Source organism: Phyllostomus discolor, chromosome 1 (genome assembly GCF_004126475.2).
Source record: "Phyllostomus discolor isolate MPI-MPIP mPhyDis1 chromosome 1, mPhyDis1.pri.v3, whole genome shotgun sequence".
Lineage (NCBI taxonomy): Eukaryota > Metazoa > Chordata > Mammalia > Chiroptera > Phyllostomidae > Phyllostomus > Phyllostomus discolor.
Window position 1 is genome coordinate 85,462,933 of NC_040903.2, and position 12,821 is coordinate 85,475,753.

The 12,821-nt window shown below is 38.9% G+C and overlaps 1 protein-coding gene across 2 annotated transcripts in view; it reads left to right on the forward strand.

The window, feature by feature from the left end:
- Nucleotides 1-9,487, forward strand: part of PPA2 (inorganic pyrophosphatase 2) — an 83,107-nt gene extending 73,620 nt beyond the window's left edge. For both annotated transcript variants that reach the window (XM_036025740.1, XM_028506612.2), the window contains 2 exons: nucleotides 7,966-8,002; nucleotides 9,278-9,487. In XM_036025740.1, the coding sequence (XP_035881633.1) occupies nucleotides 7,966-8,002; nucleotides 9,278-9,348 (108 nt within the window). In that variant the 3' untranslated portion in view covers nucleotides 9,349-9,487. The remainder of the gene's footprint in view (nucleotides 1-7,965; nucleotides 8,003-9,277) is intronic.
- Nucleotides 9,488-12,821: the final 3,334 nt, after the last annotated feature.

The following is a 12,821-nucleotide window of genomic DNA, read 5'->3' on the forward strand; positions in this document are numbered from 1 at the left end:
TATTCTTAATTTGAAACAAATTATTTGACTCATTTATGCTTTGATTTTTCTTATTTATAAAATGGAACTAAAATAATAAAAATGTCTTCCTCATCAAGGATGTTGTGGAGAATTGAATGAAATATTCCAGGTAAAATGTGGACTAGCAAGAAGGTGTCCAATAAAAGTTGGGGTTTATGTTACTATTATTTTTCGTGTTGTTAGTTCCATTGACCACTGAGAGAAGCCCTATCAGTTCCAGCCTCTTTTTGAAATCTTCAGTGATGAGGTTGTCACTCCTTCATGAGATGGCCCGTTCCATTGTTGGATAATGAAAAAGTCAACCTAATCTAAATTATTCTATGAGAATGAGTCCTATTTTCAGAGAACTAAACAGGAAGAAGGAAGGGGGAGAGAATATATTAGTTTCCACAATGTAACTTATTTTAATTCTTAACCACTTTTCCCATCTGGGAATTTTTTCCTCAAAATTCTCCCACATGATACTGTTTAAGCATTTTCCTTGTACGCTGCCTTCTGAGGAATTAGAAAACCTCTAAGTAGCATGTGAAGTTGGGAAAAGTTTAAATTAGGAAATTTGTAAGGTTCTTTAATATTTAGTGACCATAGTCTTTTATAAATATAATGTATATAATTTTTTGAGGGTCCGCACACAAACTCAGTGCATGTAGGACTGAGAAAGAGAACCACATTTGTTGCTAAAGGAATTTCCAGACCTGCTTCTGACCCTGCACAGCCTGGTGGCCCCAGGGATTTAAAAACCTTAGAATCTGGGGCCAGGCCAAGGAGAGTAGTAAGTCACCACACTCCGACCCAGTTGCAGGGACTTGGTCCCATGATACCATAAACCTTTTAGCTTACGTTAGTCACAGAGAAGGTTCCAGAAAGGTAGAGACACCTACAACTGGAAAGATAGAATGCCTTCCAGAGAGCTCTCAGCAGCCTCAGTCTGGCTTTGTTCTTGCCTTGTCATGGCCAGATCTCTATTAAAAGCATCCCAGCCAAAACTGGAGTAGCCAGAGCCAGGAGATGACAGTGACACTGGTGCACAAATGCGCAGTAAGGAAGAAGGAAATGACGACTTGAATTACAGGTGTCTCATTCTGACAGCATTTTTTCAGTAATAAGATATGTAGTATAATCTGATATTTGGATGGTCATTTTATATTTGATGTCAGGACTTTTGAGCTGAAGTTTGAAGAGCATTGCATTCAGGAGGCCAGGGCATAGAGTACGCAGTTAGTGGCAGTTAATATCAGTATATAGTGTAGCCATCTATTTTATCCTTAAACTGGACCAGCAGTCTTATAAATGCACATTGGTGTTTACATGGAGTCTCAAAGATGAATCTGTGTGAGGGACTTTAGGTGAATTCATCAACATAAGCTTCTCATATGAGTCTGAGGCATTGTTATCATTTAAGAACAATAGCACTTTTAAAAATTCACACCAAAACCCTGGCCAGTATGGCTCAGTGAATGGAGAGCCAGCCTGCAAACCGAAAGGCTGGTGGTTCAATTCCCAGTCAGGGCAGATGCCTGGGTTGTGGACTGGGTCCCCACTGGAGGCATTGGAGAGGCTCACAACAAAGATGAATCAATAAAGCAGCTAGCTTGGATGTGCACACTTAGGGGTCCTGTGCTCTAGTAGGAAAATACCAACTAATCAGTGTTAAAAAGTAGTTTCAAATTCAGAAAGTGATGACCAGAAGAACAGTGTTACAGTTCATTATAGTTGTTGGATAGGAATTTTAACAGCATGCTTCTCAAATGGTTTTCCTGTGAGCGTATACTTTATCTCTACTGAAAGCTATTGGTGACATGACAGTAATGGGTTTCTTGCATATCCCAGAAAGCGATGACAATTCTTGGCTTCTGGTAATTGAAGTCAAGCCAACTCAGAACTGAGCTCTGAAGTCAGTCTGGCTGAAACACCCTTTTATCACCAGGGTTACTTGGACCCCTTGGAATGCTTGGCACTAGACTCTTCCTCTGTGGGCACTCACTCCAGTCAAAGCTACATCTCCATCAAAGAGGGCTGGCTGTTTCCCTTTAGGGCAGAGCCGTTCTGTGGATGTAATTTTCTGATGATGTCATACTATGACATTTATACCATACAGATGTGTTTTATGTGTGATTGAGCATGGACATCTTTATGGCAACTCATTATAAAATATTCATTATAAAAAAGTAATGTCTTGATGAACCAGGATCTGACTTTAGTGAACTTCTATCTTCCTCCTCCTTTCCCTTTTTGCCCCTTAAAAGCTTCACTGTGCATTAGCACTCAAAGATGGGCAAAAGAAATGAAAATTAAATCAGTCATTGGGTTGGCTACTAGCCAATTATATGCATTCTTGAAGAAGTAGATTAAACTTGCGTGACCTTAAAATACTCTTTAACATTTTGTTTATGAATAACTAAGAAAATGCTTGTAGGAAGCTAGTGGGGTTATTTGAAGGAGATACTAAGTACAGAGCAGTTGTATTAATACTTTGTGTTAATTTTTTAAAAGTTTGTGTTTGATAGGGACTGAGGCCAGAATAAGCCTTCTTTGGTTGAAAAAGAAAGAGGGATACTTTGGTAACAAGAACACTAGATTTATCTGAAAGAAATTAAGATACGAATATTTGTGAGAAGTATTTTTGGAGTGGGATAAAGGGAGGAGATAGCATTTTTAGAATTGGGGTATAAAATACTATTACTTTGTGAAGAATTTATCTTCAATGATTAGAGAGTGCCCACATTTTTCCCTACTGAGAAATAGAAGTAACTAAAAATCTTCTTTTGTTTGTTTGTTTCTTACTAGGAAAATACAACAGTGGTGACTCTTGTTGGCTGAGATTGGGAGTTGGGGTTCAGGCCCTTTTAAGTGCTGCTCTGCACAGTTCTTTGTTCTTCCCGTTTCCCCGAGCGAGTGTTATGTTTGTTATTAGGTTTAAAAGTCAGGAAGTCATTACAGTTGAATAGCTGATGCACATCATGAACCCATGTTGTTGTTTCTAAATAGAACTGCTGCTCTCTTTGGTGTATGATAGTATGGAAAATGTCTAAAAAACAAGTTACCTCAAAATTTAATAGTTTATTATGAGTGTTAAATTACCAATGATGCTTTTCTTTTATATAAGGCTTTGTACATTCTGAATATATTCTGCCAACCAAGAAATAAACATTTGCAGAATGAAAAAATTAAAAGACTAATTTATTACTGATTTTAGAGAGAGAAGATGGGAGCAAGGGAGAAACAGCCAGACAGACATCCATTTGTTGTTCTACTTGTTTGTGCACTCATTGATTAATTCTTCTTGTATGTGCCCTGACCAGGAATCAGACCCACAACCCTGGCCTATTGGTGTGATGCTCTAACCAACCGAGCTACCCAACCAGGACCTGGAAATTATTTTTTAAATAAAGCTTAATGATAAATGTTTCAGCTAGAGTAGTTTGTTCATTACTTTTCTGTAATACATTTTAGGTTTATGAGAAGCTGCTCAGTTATTCCGTTTTATACCATACATTTTCTTTCTCCAAAATGTTTGTCAGCTCCAATGTTTGTCAGTTGCAAGAAGCAACTGCTGATTTTAAGTGGGAAACCTAAACAGCTAACTTTCCAACAAACTTTGTAGTCTCTGTCCTGCACAATTTAAAGAGCTTAAAAATTTCAAAGAGTAAATTCTGCCATCCTCAAAACTATAATTAAGTATTTTCTCTGTGCTAGGAAGCTGAATAAAACTTTTCTTATTTTTTGAAGTACTTGGAAAATGTCAAGGATCTTTCACATAAAATGTGTGAAGGTCTTTATTTACATTGTTGCATCATCCTTTTCTGTGACAAACAAAACAAAACATATTTCATTAGCATATTTTCTTTTTAAAAAATATTTATGAATTATGCCATTACAGTTCCAATTTTTCCCCCTTTGACCCTCTCTGCCCAGTACCCCCATTTCCTCCAGCAGTCCCCCCTCTTAGTTCATGTCCATGGGTCATGCATATAAGTTCTTTGGCTTCTCCATTTCCCATACTGTTCTTAACCTCCCCCTGCCTATTTGTTCCTACCAATCATGCTTCTTAATCCCTGTACCTTACCCCCATTCTCCCCCTGTTCCCTCCCAGCTGATAATCCTCCAAATCATCTCCATAGCTATGATTGTGTTCCTGTTCTGTTTGCCTTTTGTTTGTTTGTTTGTTTGTTTTAGATTCAGTTGATATTTGTGAATTTATTTCCATTTAGTGTTCATAATTTTGATCTTATTCTTTTTCTTAAATAAGTCCCTCTAACATTTCATGTAATAATGGCTTGGTGATGATGAACCCCTTTAGCTTCACCTTGTCTGGGAAGCACTTTATCTGCTCTTCCATTCAGAATGATAGCCTTGCTGGATAGAGTCATCTTAGATGTAGGTCCTTGCTTTTCATCACTTCTTGCCAGTTCCTTCTTGTCTGCAAAATTTCTGTTAAGAACTCAGCTGACCATCTTATGGGAAGTCCTTTATAGGTAACTCTGCTTTTCTCTTGTTGATTTTAAGATTCTCTCTTTATCTTTAATCTTTGGCATTCTAATTAATGATGTTTCTTGATGTGAGCCTCTTTGGGTCCCAAAAAGACTCTCTGTGTTTCCTGGACTTGCATGTCTATTTCCTTCACCAAATTAGAGAAGTTTTCCTTCATTATTTTTTCAAATAAGTTTCCAATTTCTTGCACTTCCTCTTCTCCATCTGGCATCCCTATGATTCAGAGGTTGGTACATTTGGAAATGTCCCAAAGGCACATTATACAGTCCTCATTTTTTAAAATTCTTTTTGCTTCTTGCTGTTCTGATTGAATGCTTATTTCTTCCTTATGTTCTAAATTGTTGATTTGAATCCTGGCTTCATCCCCACCACTGTTGCTTCCCTGTAGTTTTTTCTTTATTTCACTTGGTGTAACCTTCATTTCCTTCTGGGTCTTTTTTATTTTGTTGCCGTACTCAGTGAGTTCTTTGAGCATCCTGATCACCAGTATTTTGAACTCTCCATCTGATAGGTTAGTTATCTGTGTTTCATTTAGTTCTTTTTCTGGGGTTTTGTTCTCTTCTTTCATTTGGGCCATATTTCTTTGTCTCCTCAATTTGGCAGCTTCTCTGTGTTTGTTTCTGTGTATTAGGTAGAGCTGCTTTGACTCCCTCTCTTAGTAGTGTGGCCTGTTGTTTAAAAGGCACTTGTAGCCCTGGCTGGCGTAGCTCAGTGGATTGAGCACGGGCTGGGAACCAAAGTGTCCCAGGTTCGATTCCCAGCCAGGGTACATTCTTGCGTTGCAGGCCATAACCCCCAGCAACCGCACATTGATGTTTCTCTCTCTCTCTTTCTCTCTCTCTCTCTCTCTCCCTCCCTTCCCTCCCTAAAAAATAAATAAATAAATAAATAATCTTTAAAAGGCACTTGTAAATTGTGTGGGGCACAGCTTTAGGTACTTACTAGGGCAGGGCAACCCATTTCACCACCTTGTGGTTCTGTGTGCAGGGAGGGTTTGGAGAAGAGACAGTGACACTGTCTAGCTTCTGGAGGTTTGCCTGGCACTGTCCTGTGCAGCTTGGGGCCCTCCAGCTCTTGGCCTGGTGCTGAATCCCACAGGACATGGGTCTGGTATGTATGAAGTCCGTGTAAGCCCTTTAAGCAGAGTCTGCTGAAAATCCAGCAGTTTCTTCTATTGCCCCAACCCCCACCGGTTTTTACAGACAGAAGTTATGGGGATTTATCTTCCTAGCACTGGAACCCTGGTCTGTGCAGTCTGCCCTGAGGCTAGGATCACTCACTCCCAAGGTGTCCCTCCCGATTTTTATCTGTCACAAGTGAATGTGGGACTGCCCAATTCCGCTGCCGCCTCTCTGTTCCACACCACATCTCCGTGCCTCTCCACCTGTCTCATCTCCACCATTCCTACCCTCTGGATGAATGTGGCTTCTTTAAATTCTTGGTTGTCAGACTTTCATATGGTTCTGAGTGTTATTTGTTTTGAGGTCAAGTTGTAACTCTTTCTGTGGTTACATGAGGAGGGGAAGCGTGTTTACTTATGCCTTCATCTTGACCACACATCTTGATTAGTATTTGTTAAAGAGTTGAAGGAAAAACAACTTCAAATCATTTATGATTCAGGAAGATGTGTTAGTTAGGCTTCTCCAGACAGACAGGAGGGGGCGGATGGGTGTGGGGGTGTGGGGAGAGACAGTGTAGAGGCCTGGCTAGTCCAAAATCTGCACACTGGGCTAGCAGGCTGGAAACCTGGAAGAGCCAGTGGTGCAGATGAAGTCCAAAGGCATTTTGCTGGCGAATTCTCTCTTGCTTGGGGAGGCTTGTGTTTTTGTTCTATTCAGACCTTCCATTGATTAGATGAGGCCCACCCATCCAGTGGAGGGCAATCTGCTTTACCCAGAGTTCACCAATTTAATTGCTAATCTCAGCCAAAAACATACTCCTATGTGACACATTAAGTATAGGGAATATTTTAATATTTCTGAAATTTAAATGTTATTTTCCTGCTGAGTTGTTTTCATTCAGTTGTGCCCTTACACCTAGAGGGTCCTACTTTGAGTCTACTTTTTAGAGGATCTGCTTTGGCCTTTATCTGGTGATGGCCCTTCCCACAGGGCAAGACCAAGGGGCCAAAGCTGTGTCTTCAACAGGAGGCCAAGCCCTTTACTCTAGACCACTTTCTTGCTACTCAACACCCTGGAATTCTTTGCCTCAACAGCTGTAGGCCCATTTTCAGTGTTTACCTGGGCATCTGCCCAGATTCACACTCACTCACTATGTGGCTGTGTGCATGCTGTTACTTCTGCAGGGGTCACTTCTGTGGCCATTTGCAGTCAGAGGCTGCATAGATGTGTGGGCTGAAATTTCCACCTTTGTGCATGTGGTTCCCCCAATGTAGAATGGATCCTGGAGTAGGAGGTGACAAGGGGCAGGGTGAGGGCCGTATGCCTCTTCTTGATCTGTCATCCTCAGGTAGTCTCTGAGGCATCCGGAATGCTAAGTAAGAGCTTTAGTAATTACACAGGAATGTTTAGAAGATAGTAGGGTGAAACATGCTTTATATTTTAGTCATCACTTTATTAGCTTGATTTATAACTTTTAAATATTCAGATGTGTAATAGATGGTCTTTTATTCCTGCCTTTGCCCCAGATCTCAAATGTTAAAGGCAGATCTTCCCTATTGAGAGTGAGCAAATTCAGAGAATTGGAAGTTGATTATTAACTTGGAAACCTGAACAGTGTGTTGTAAAACCAAGTAGTGGTTATCCCTTGGGGAGACAAGGTTATGCTTGGGGAAGAACATGCCATGTTCCATTTCTCAAGTTCAGTAGTGATTACATAGAAGTTTATTCTAAGTGCCCTTGGGCTTTATGTGTTTCTACCTCTGGAAAATGGATCTTCCAATAAAATGGTTTTTTAAAATCTTTTAAAAATGTATTCTTAGAAAAAATTTTGTATCTCAAGAAAACCTTTCTTTCAAACTTGTCTACCACAGATTATATTACATACACTCTAAAAATCTTGGCCTAGTCATTGACATAAACAAAAGTTATCTTAAAATTTCTAGAAAGCAGCTAAATACATTATGTCATTTGTATGTGTGTCTGTGTGTGTACACGCACATGCGTGCACGTACTGACGAATGTGAGTGTTTGATTTTTGTTCTCAGGACTTCAGCCAAAGCAGCAGCTGAAAGAAAACCTCTCTCTTCATTCTCAGTAGTTCCCATGAGAAAAGATATTTTCAAGCATGCTTTTTTTTATTTGACTCTAAGTCTGTAGTTTGTTTATCTGAAAGAATGAGCAATGATAATAAGCAAAAGGAACATTTACTTTTTTCAGGTTAGAGAATCATTATGTGTGAACTTGATTTATAGATTCACAGAGAAAACTTTCGGATACATTTTCTATACATCAAAAGATTCATTGTAACAGAGACTCTGTTCTTATCTTTCAGGTACCATCTTCAACAAATAAAGAAAGTAATGAAGAAGGTATGGTATGTTTTGGTCTTTGAGGAGCTAGATGTGTAAATGAATACATTTACAGTTAGTAGAAACAAACAAAAAAAGAAATAAATAGATATTAATTTAAAAGTTATATAAACTAACACCCTGACCAGACTGCTTATTGGTTGGAGTGTCGTCCTGCTAGGCCAAGGTCGTGGGTTTGATTCGAGGTTGGGGCACACACAGGAATCAACCAGAGAATGCATGGGTAGGTGGAACAACAAATCAATGTTTCTCTCTCTCTCTTTCTCAAATCAATAAGTAAACATTTTTTTGAAAGTTATACTTTTAAAAAGTCATTAAAATTTTCACATGAAATACCTTATTTCCTAATCTCAGAAAATGAGAAAGAGTACATTTATTACTTTTAGGCTAGAAAATAGTTTGATTATGTAGTGACTTTTTGGTGCAGTAAGGAGATTCTAGCTAGTTTTGATAAACTTAAGAACACTCTAAATACCTGATTTGGGAGACTGTCTTTATTATCTTTTGTTATTTTAATCATTCATTTTAACTGAAGATCTTACAAATCAAAATTGTAGTAGGATTAAAAACACCATATTATTTATTACCATTATTTGAAGCTGTTTTGAAAAACGAGTAAAAATGTTCTGTGGTAAAAATTTCAGAATACAAGCACATGCACATATCATTTGTCTTTCAATTTTGGCAAGACCTTTGCTCTTTTGCTTTAATAAAAAAACATTAGGAGAATATTGAACTTGTTAATTTGGAGGGGAAATGAGAACTATTTACTGTGAATCCAGTTCTAGGATGTATAGAAAGGAGCAACCTCATAGACATGATTTCATGGGGAAGCATGAAATCATTCCCATTCCTTACATGGGAAACTAACCCATTGTTTCTTTGTAATACTGTTCTGTGCGGGGTGTTCCATGGGTAGTCAAGTCTTACAGTTTAAGGTTTTTCTAGACTTCGTGCTATAGCTAGGGCACTAACGTCTGCAGTATGCAATAGAGACTAAAAGGACCCAGAAGGAAATAGGAAAGAAAGTGGGAAGGCCCTAGAATTTTTAGTGTAGTTTTATATAAGGCTTGTTCCTAATGAGAGAACTTGAGTTTAAATGGAAGTAGCTTTAACCAGAGAAATATGTTATACTAAGTTTCTTGATTGTTTTTATCTGCGTGAACACTTCCTGAATGTCTAAATTAAATGTGTCTTATTCTTCCTTGTTCCCGCCCTTGTCATCCCTTCCCTAACACCTTTCTCCTCCCCCCGCCCCCGCCATTTTAAATGCAGAGCAAGTGTGGCACTTCCTTGGCAAGGGATGGGAGCATTTGAAGTTCTGCCATCAAGACTTCGGTTTCTGAGGACTTCCAGACTCCGTCTCCCTCAAGTGCTAGAGATAGGCTGATCTGTGAGAATTTGATGACTTTCTGTTGGAACTCCATTTTTTTCCCCAAACTTTCTAAGATATGCACTATGTAAATAAACACTGGAATGTTTGAATTAGTCTCTTCCAGATATTTATTGATATGAAAAAGATCTAATTTTACAGCAGGAATTTAAGAGCATTGAGTTTTGACTGGTTCACATTTCTATGCCTGAAGGAGCCCAAAGATTTTATTGACATTTATTTTTATCCATTAATGTAAAATAACAAAGTTAGTACAACAATATTTCTGTAGATATTATTGTTTTTATTTGCATACCTTATTATCTCTTTTCAAGTCTTTTCAAATCACCAGTGTAGACTTCATTTAGCCAACCTCTGTCCACTTATTTGTCCTATGTAAATATGTTTACATTTTAACATAATTCCCTATAATTTATTGTTTTAGAGGTCCTAAACTCTGTTTGAGTGTCATCCAGTTTCCTTAGTTTCAATTCTCTATGGTGATGACTCCCAAATCTACCTAAGAAGCCCATGTCCTTCTCCTGAGGTCTGCCTACTGAACACCTCTTTTAATGCCTTCAACCCCTCTCATCCAAAACTGACCTTGTGTTAATTCCTTTGTTCTTGTTAATTCTTTTGTTCAAGAACAATGGCATTAACATTCTCCTAGTCCCCCACTCAAACCCTTAAAATCATTTGAACATGTCTTCTATGATCTTTACTAATGAAGACCATCTAAGTGTTTGTCATCTCCATTCGTACACCCCCATTCTTTGCTGCTTTCCCCGCTTGTTTCACTGGCACTGTTATAACAGCCTCCCTGTGTGCCTTTCTGACCCTGCCCCTCCTCCTCATCTCCAGTTGTTCTGGCGCCATTTCATACCCTCTTGCCTCCTAAGTCCTGCCTCTGGCTTTTCTCCCACCATCCCATCTTCCACATTTCTAAATAGTTGTTTTCCTAAAGCACAGGTCTTGCCTTGTATTTTTTTCAGAATGCCTTCAATGGCTTTCCATATTCTTGAGGAGATAAAAAAGAAAAAAAACTCGGATTTCCTCAGGAAATCCTCTAGCCATGCCATGCTGCTCACTCCTCTCCTCACACACTTTGTACTTTCATGTTCCTAGCATTGTACTGCTCTTCCCTTGCCAAATCTTTTTCTTTCTTTTTTGTTCTATTATCATCATCAACACATGATGTTTACAGAAGATGCTTTGTGGTTTACAAAGCACCGTTAGGAAAATAGTTACCATTTATTAAGTATTCTATGTTAGGCACTGTTTTAGATGTCTTATGTGCACATACCATATAAGGTACAATAGATACTACCCACTTCACATTGACACTGAGAAATTCTCTAACTTACCCAAGATCACGTAGCTAGTAAGTTTAAGCACCAAAATTAGAACTTATGACTATATGGCTCTAAATCCATTGGTCTTTCCACTTCCTTGTGCATGCTGCTCCCCTGTGTAGCTCCTTTTGATGTAGATGCAGGTCAGAGCATTCCTGTTTTACAGAACAGGAGACAGGCACGCACACGGTGTGATCAGCCCAAGTGAAATAGCAAGGTCCACTCGAGATGTCTGGGAATGTGTGAACCTCTCTGAGGGACATGGAAGACTGTAAGGGCAGAATTTATTGGTTTTAATTTTATTGATATATTGACTTTTTAATTATGAAAACAAAACCTATAGAAATATAGAAAATGGAGACCAACTGTTATTTTAATAGTTATGAGCAAGCTGAATTACCAAAGGATATATAAGGGAAGTTGTGGCCTGAGGCGTATCAGTCTCCTGAGAGTTGGAAGGGGGAAGCCACGTCTGGTGGGCATCTTAGTATCTGGTGCAACACTGCCTCTGTCAGTCACATCCCAAATGCACAACTTAAAGGTGTTCTGGGGTTCCTTGAGAGGAAAGCTGGCTATTCTCTATTCAGAATGCACAATAGGGCTGTGGCCTGCATCGGGCTCTCTATAGCCTATTTAGGTGCTATGCCCCTTTTTAAGTGCCTCATTGCAAAGGATTGAATAACAGAAATATCAGGGGAATTTGATAACATTAGTCTATAATACATCTCATTGTAATGACTTTAATTAGCCAACTCTTTGTGTAGACATGCTTTCTTATTAATGCTATTTTTAAATGCGTCCATCCAACAATTACTTATTGACTGTCTATATATACACTAGCCCTCACTTAACATCACCAATAGGTTCTGCAACTTCAAGTGAAATGCTGTATTGGGTTGATCAAAAAGTCTGTTTAGTTTTTTTCATAAAATAAAACACAGTTTTCATTTTCACCAATAACTATTGATTTGGACATTTGAATATGTCAGCTACCTCTCACTTGGTAGAACATTGATTGTTCTTAGTTAATGTCTCAATTTGATCGCTATCAACTTCTACTGGTCTACCTGACTGTGGAGCATCATCCAGCAAGAAATCTCAGCACAAAACTTTGCAAACCACTTTTGACACATTCAGTCAGTCACAGCACCTTCTCCAAAAATAGCACAAATAGTTTTTTTGCATTTTAGTTGTGTTTTTACATTTCTTGAAGTAATAATGCATAATATGCTAAAACTATTGCTTGGTCCATCTTTAGTGTTAAAATTACTACACAAAAAAAATCAGTTTTGATGTTTTTTTTAAATGCACTCTGATATGACAGCTGTCACAATACAGTCTAACAAAATTGTTTTGAGTGAAGTTAAAGATAGCTGAGTGCTACTAGAGCCATATTATGGAAAAAAACAAATGATCGTTTTGGCCAACCCAAGATAATAAAACCAGTTTCACTATAGGCGAATAGGTTTATAATTGATATAAACCAGAGTTCCTGCAGCATCTCTTCAATGCTGCAACAAAACAACACTGAACGAAACATTAATGAGGACCTGCTGTATGTACCAGGTGTCATTCCAAGTGTTTAGGATACATCACTGCAAAACAAAAATCCCTGCCTCTATGGACCTTGCTTTTTGTGTGGTGAAGACAAATCATAAACATAACAAGTAATTTACATACAGTACATAGAAGAGAAAACAGGATAAGGGGAATCAACAATCCAGCTTGTGCTCAGGGGTAGGAGTGTGAGTTAAAGTCAAATTGACTGGGTCAGGGCAGGCCTAGCTGGGAAGATGACAGCGAGTAAAGGTTGAAGAAAAGCAGGAGTGGGCCCGGGTGGGTCTTGGAAAGAACTAAGGCAGGTGCAGCTCCAAGGAGCAAAGGCCCTAAGATGAAGTGTGACCCACTTTTTAGGGGAGGCCCCTGGCTAGAGGGAAAGGAGTGGGGTGAGGAGCGTCAGACAGGGTCCCAGAGGTGACAGGGAGATCACATAAGGGCCTTGTAGGCCAGTGTAAGGACTTGAAGTCCTTTTACCCTGATAAGTGAGTCATCAGAGTGTCCTGAGCAGAAAAGTGGGTCACTCCATCTGTTTTAG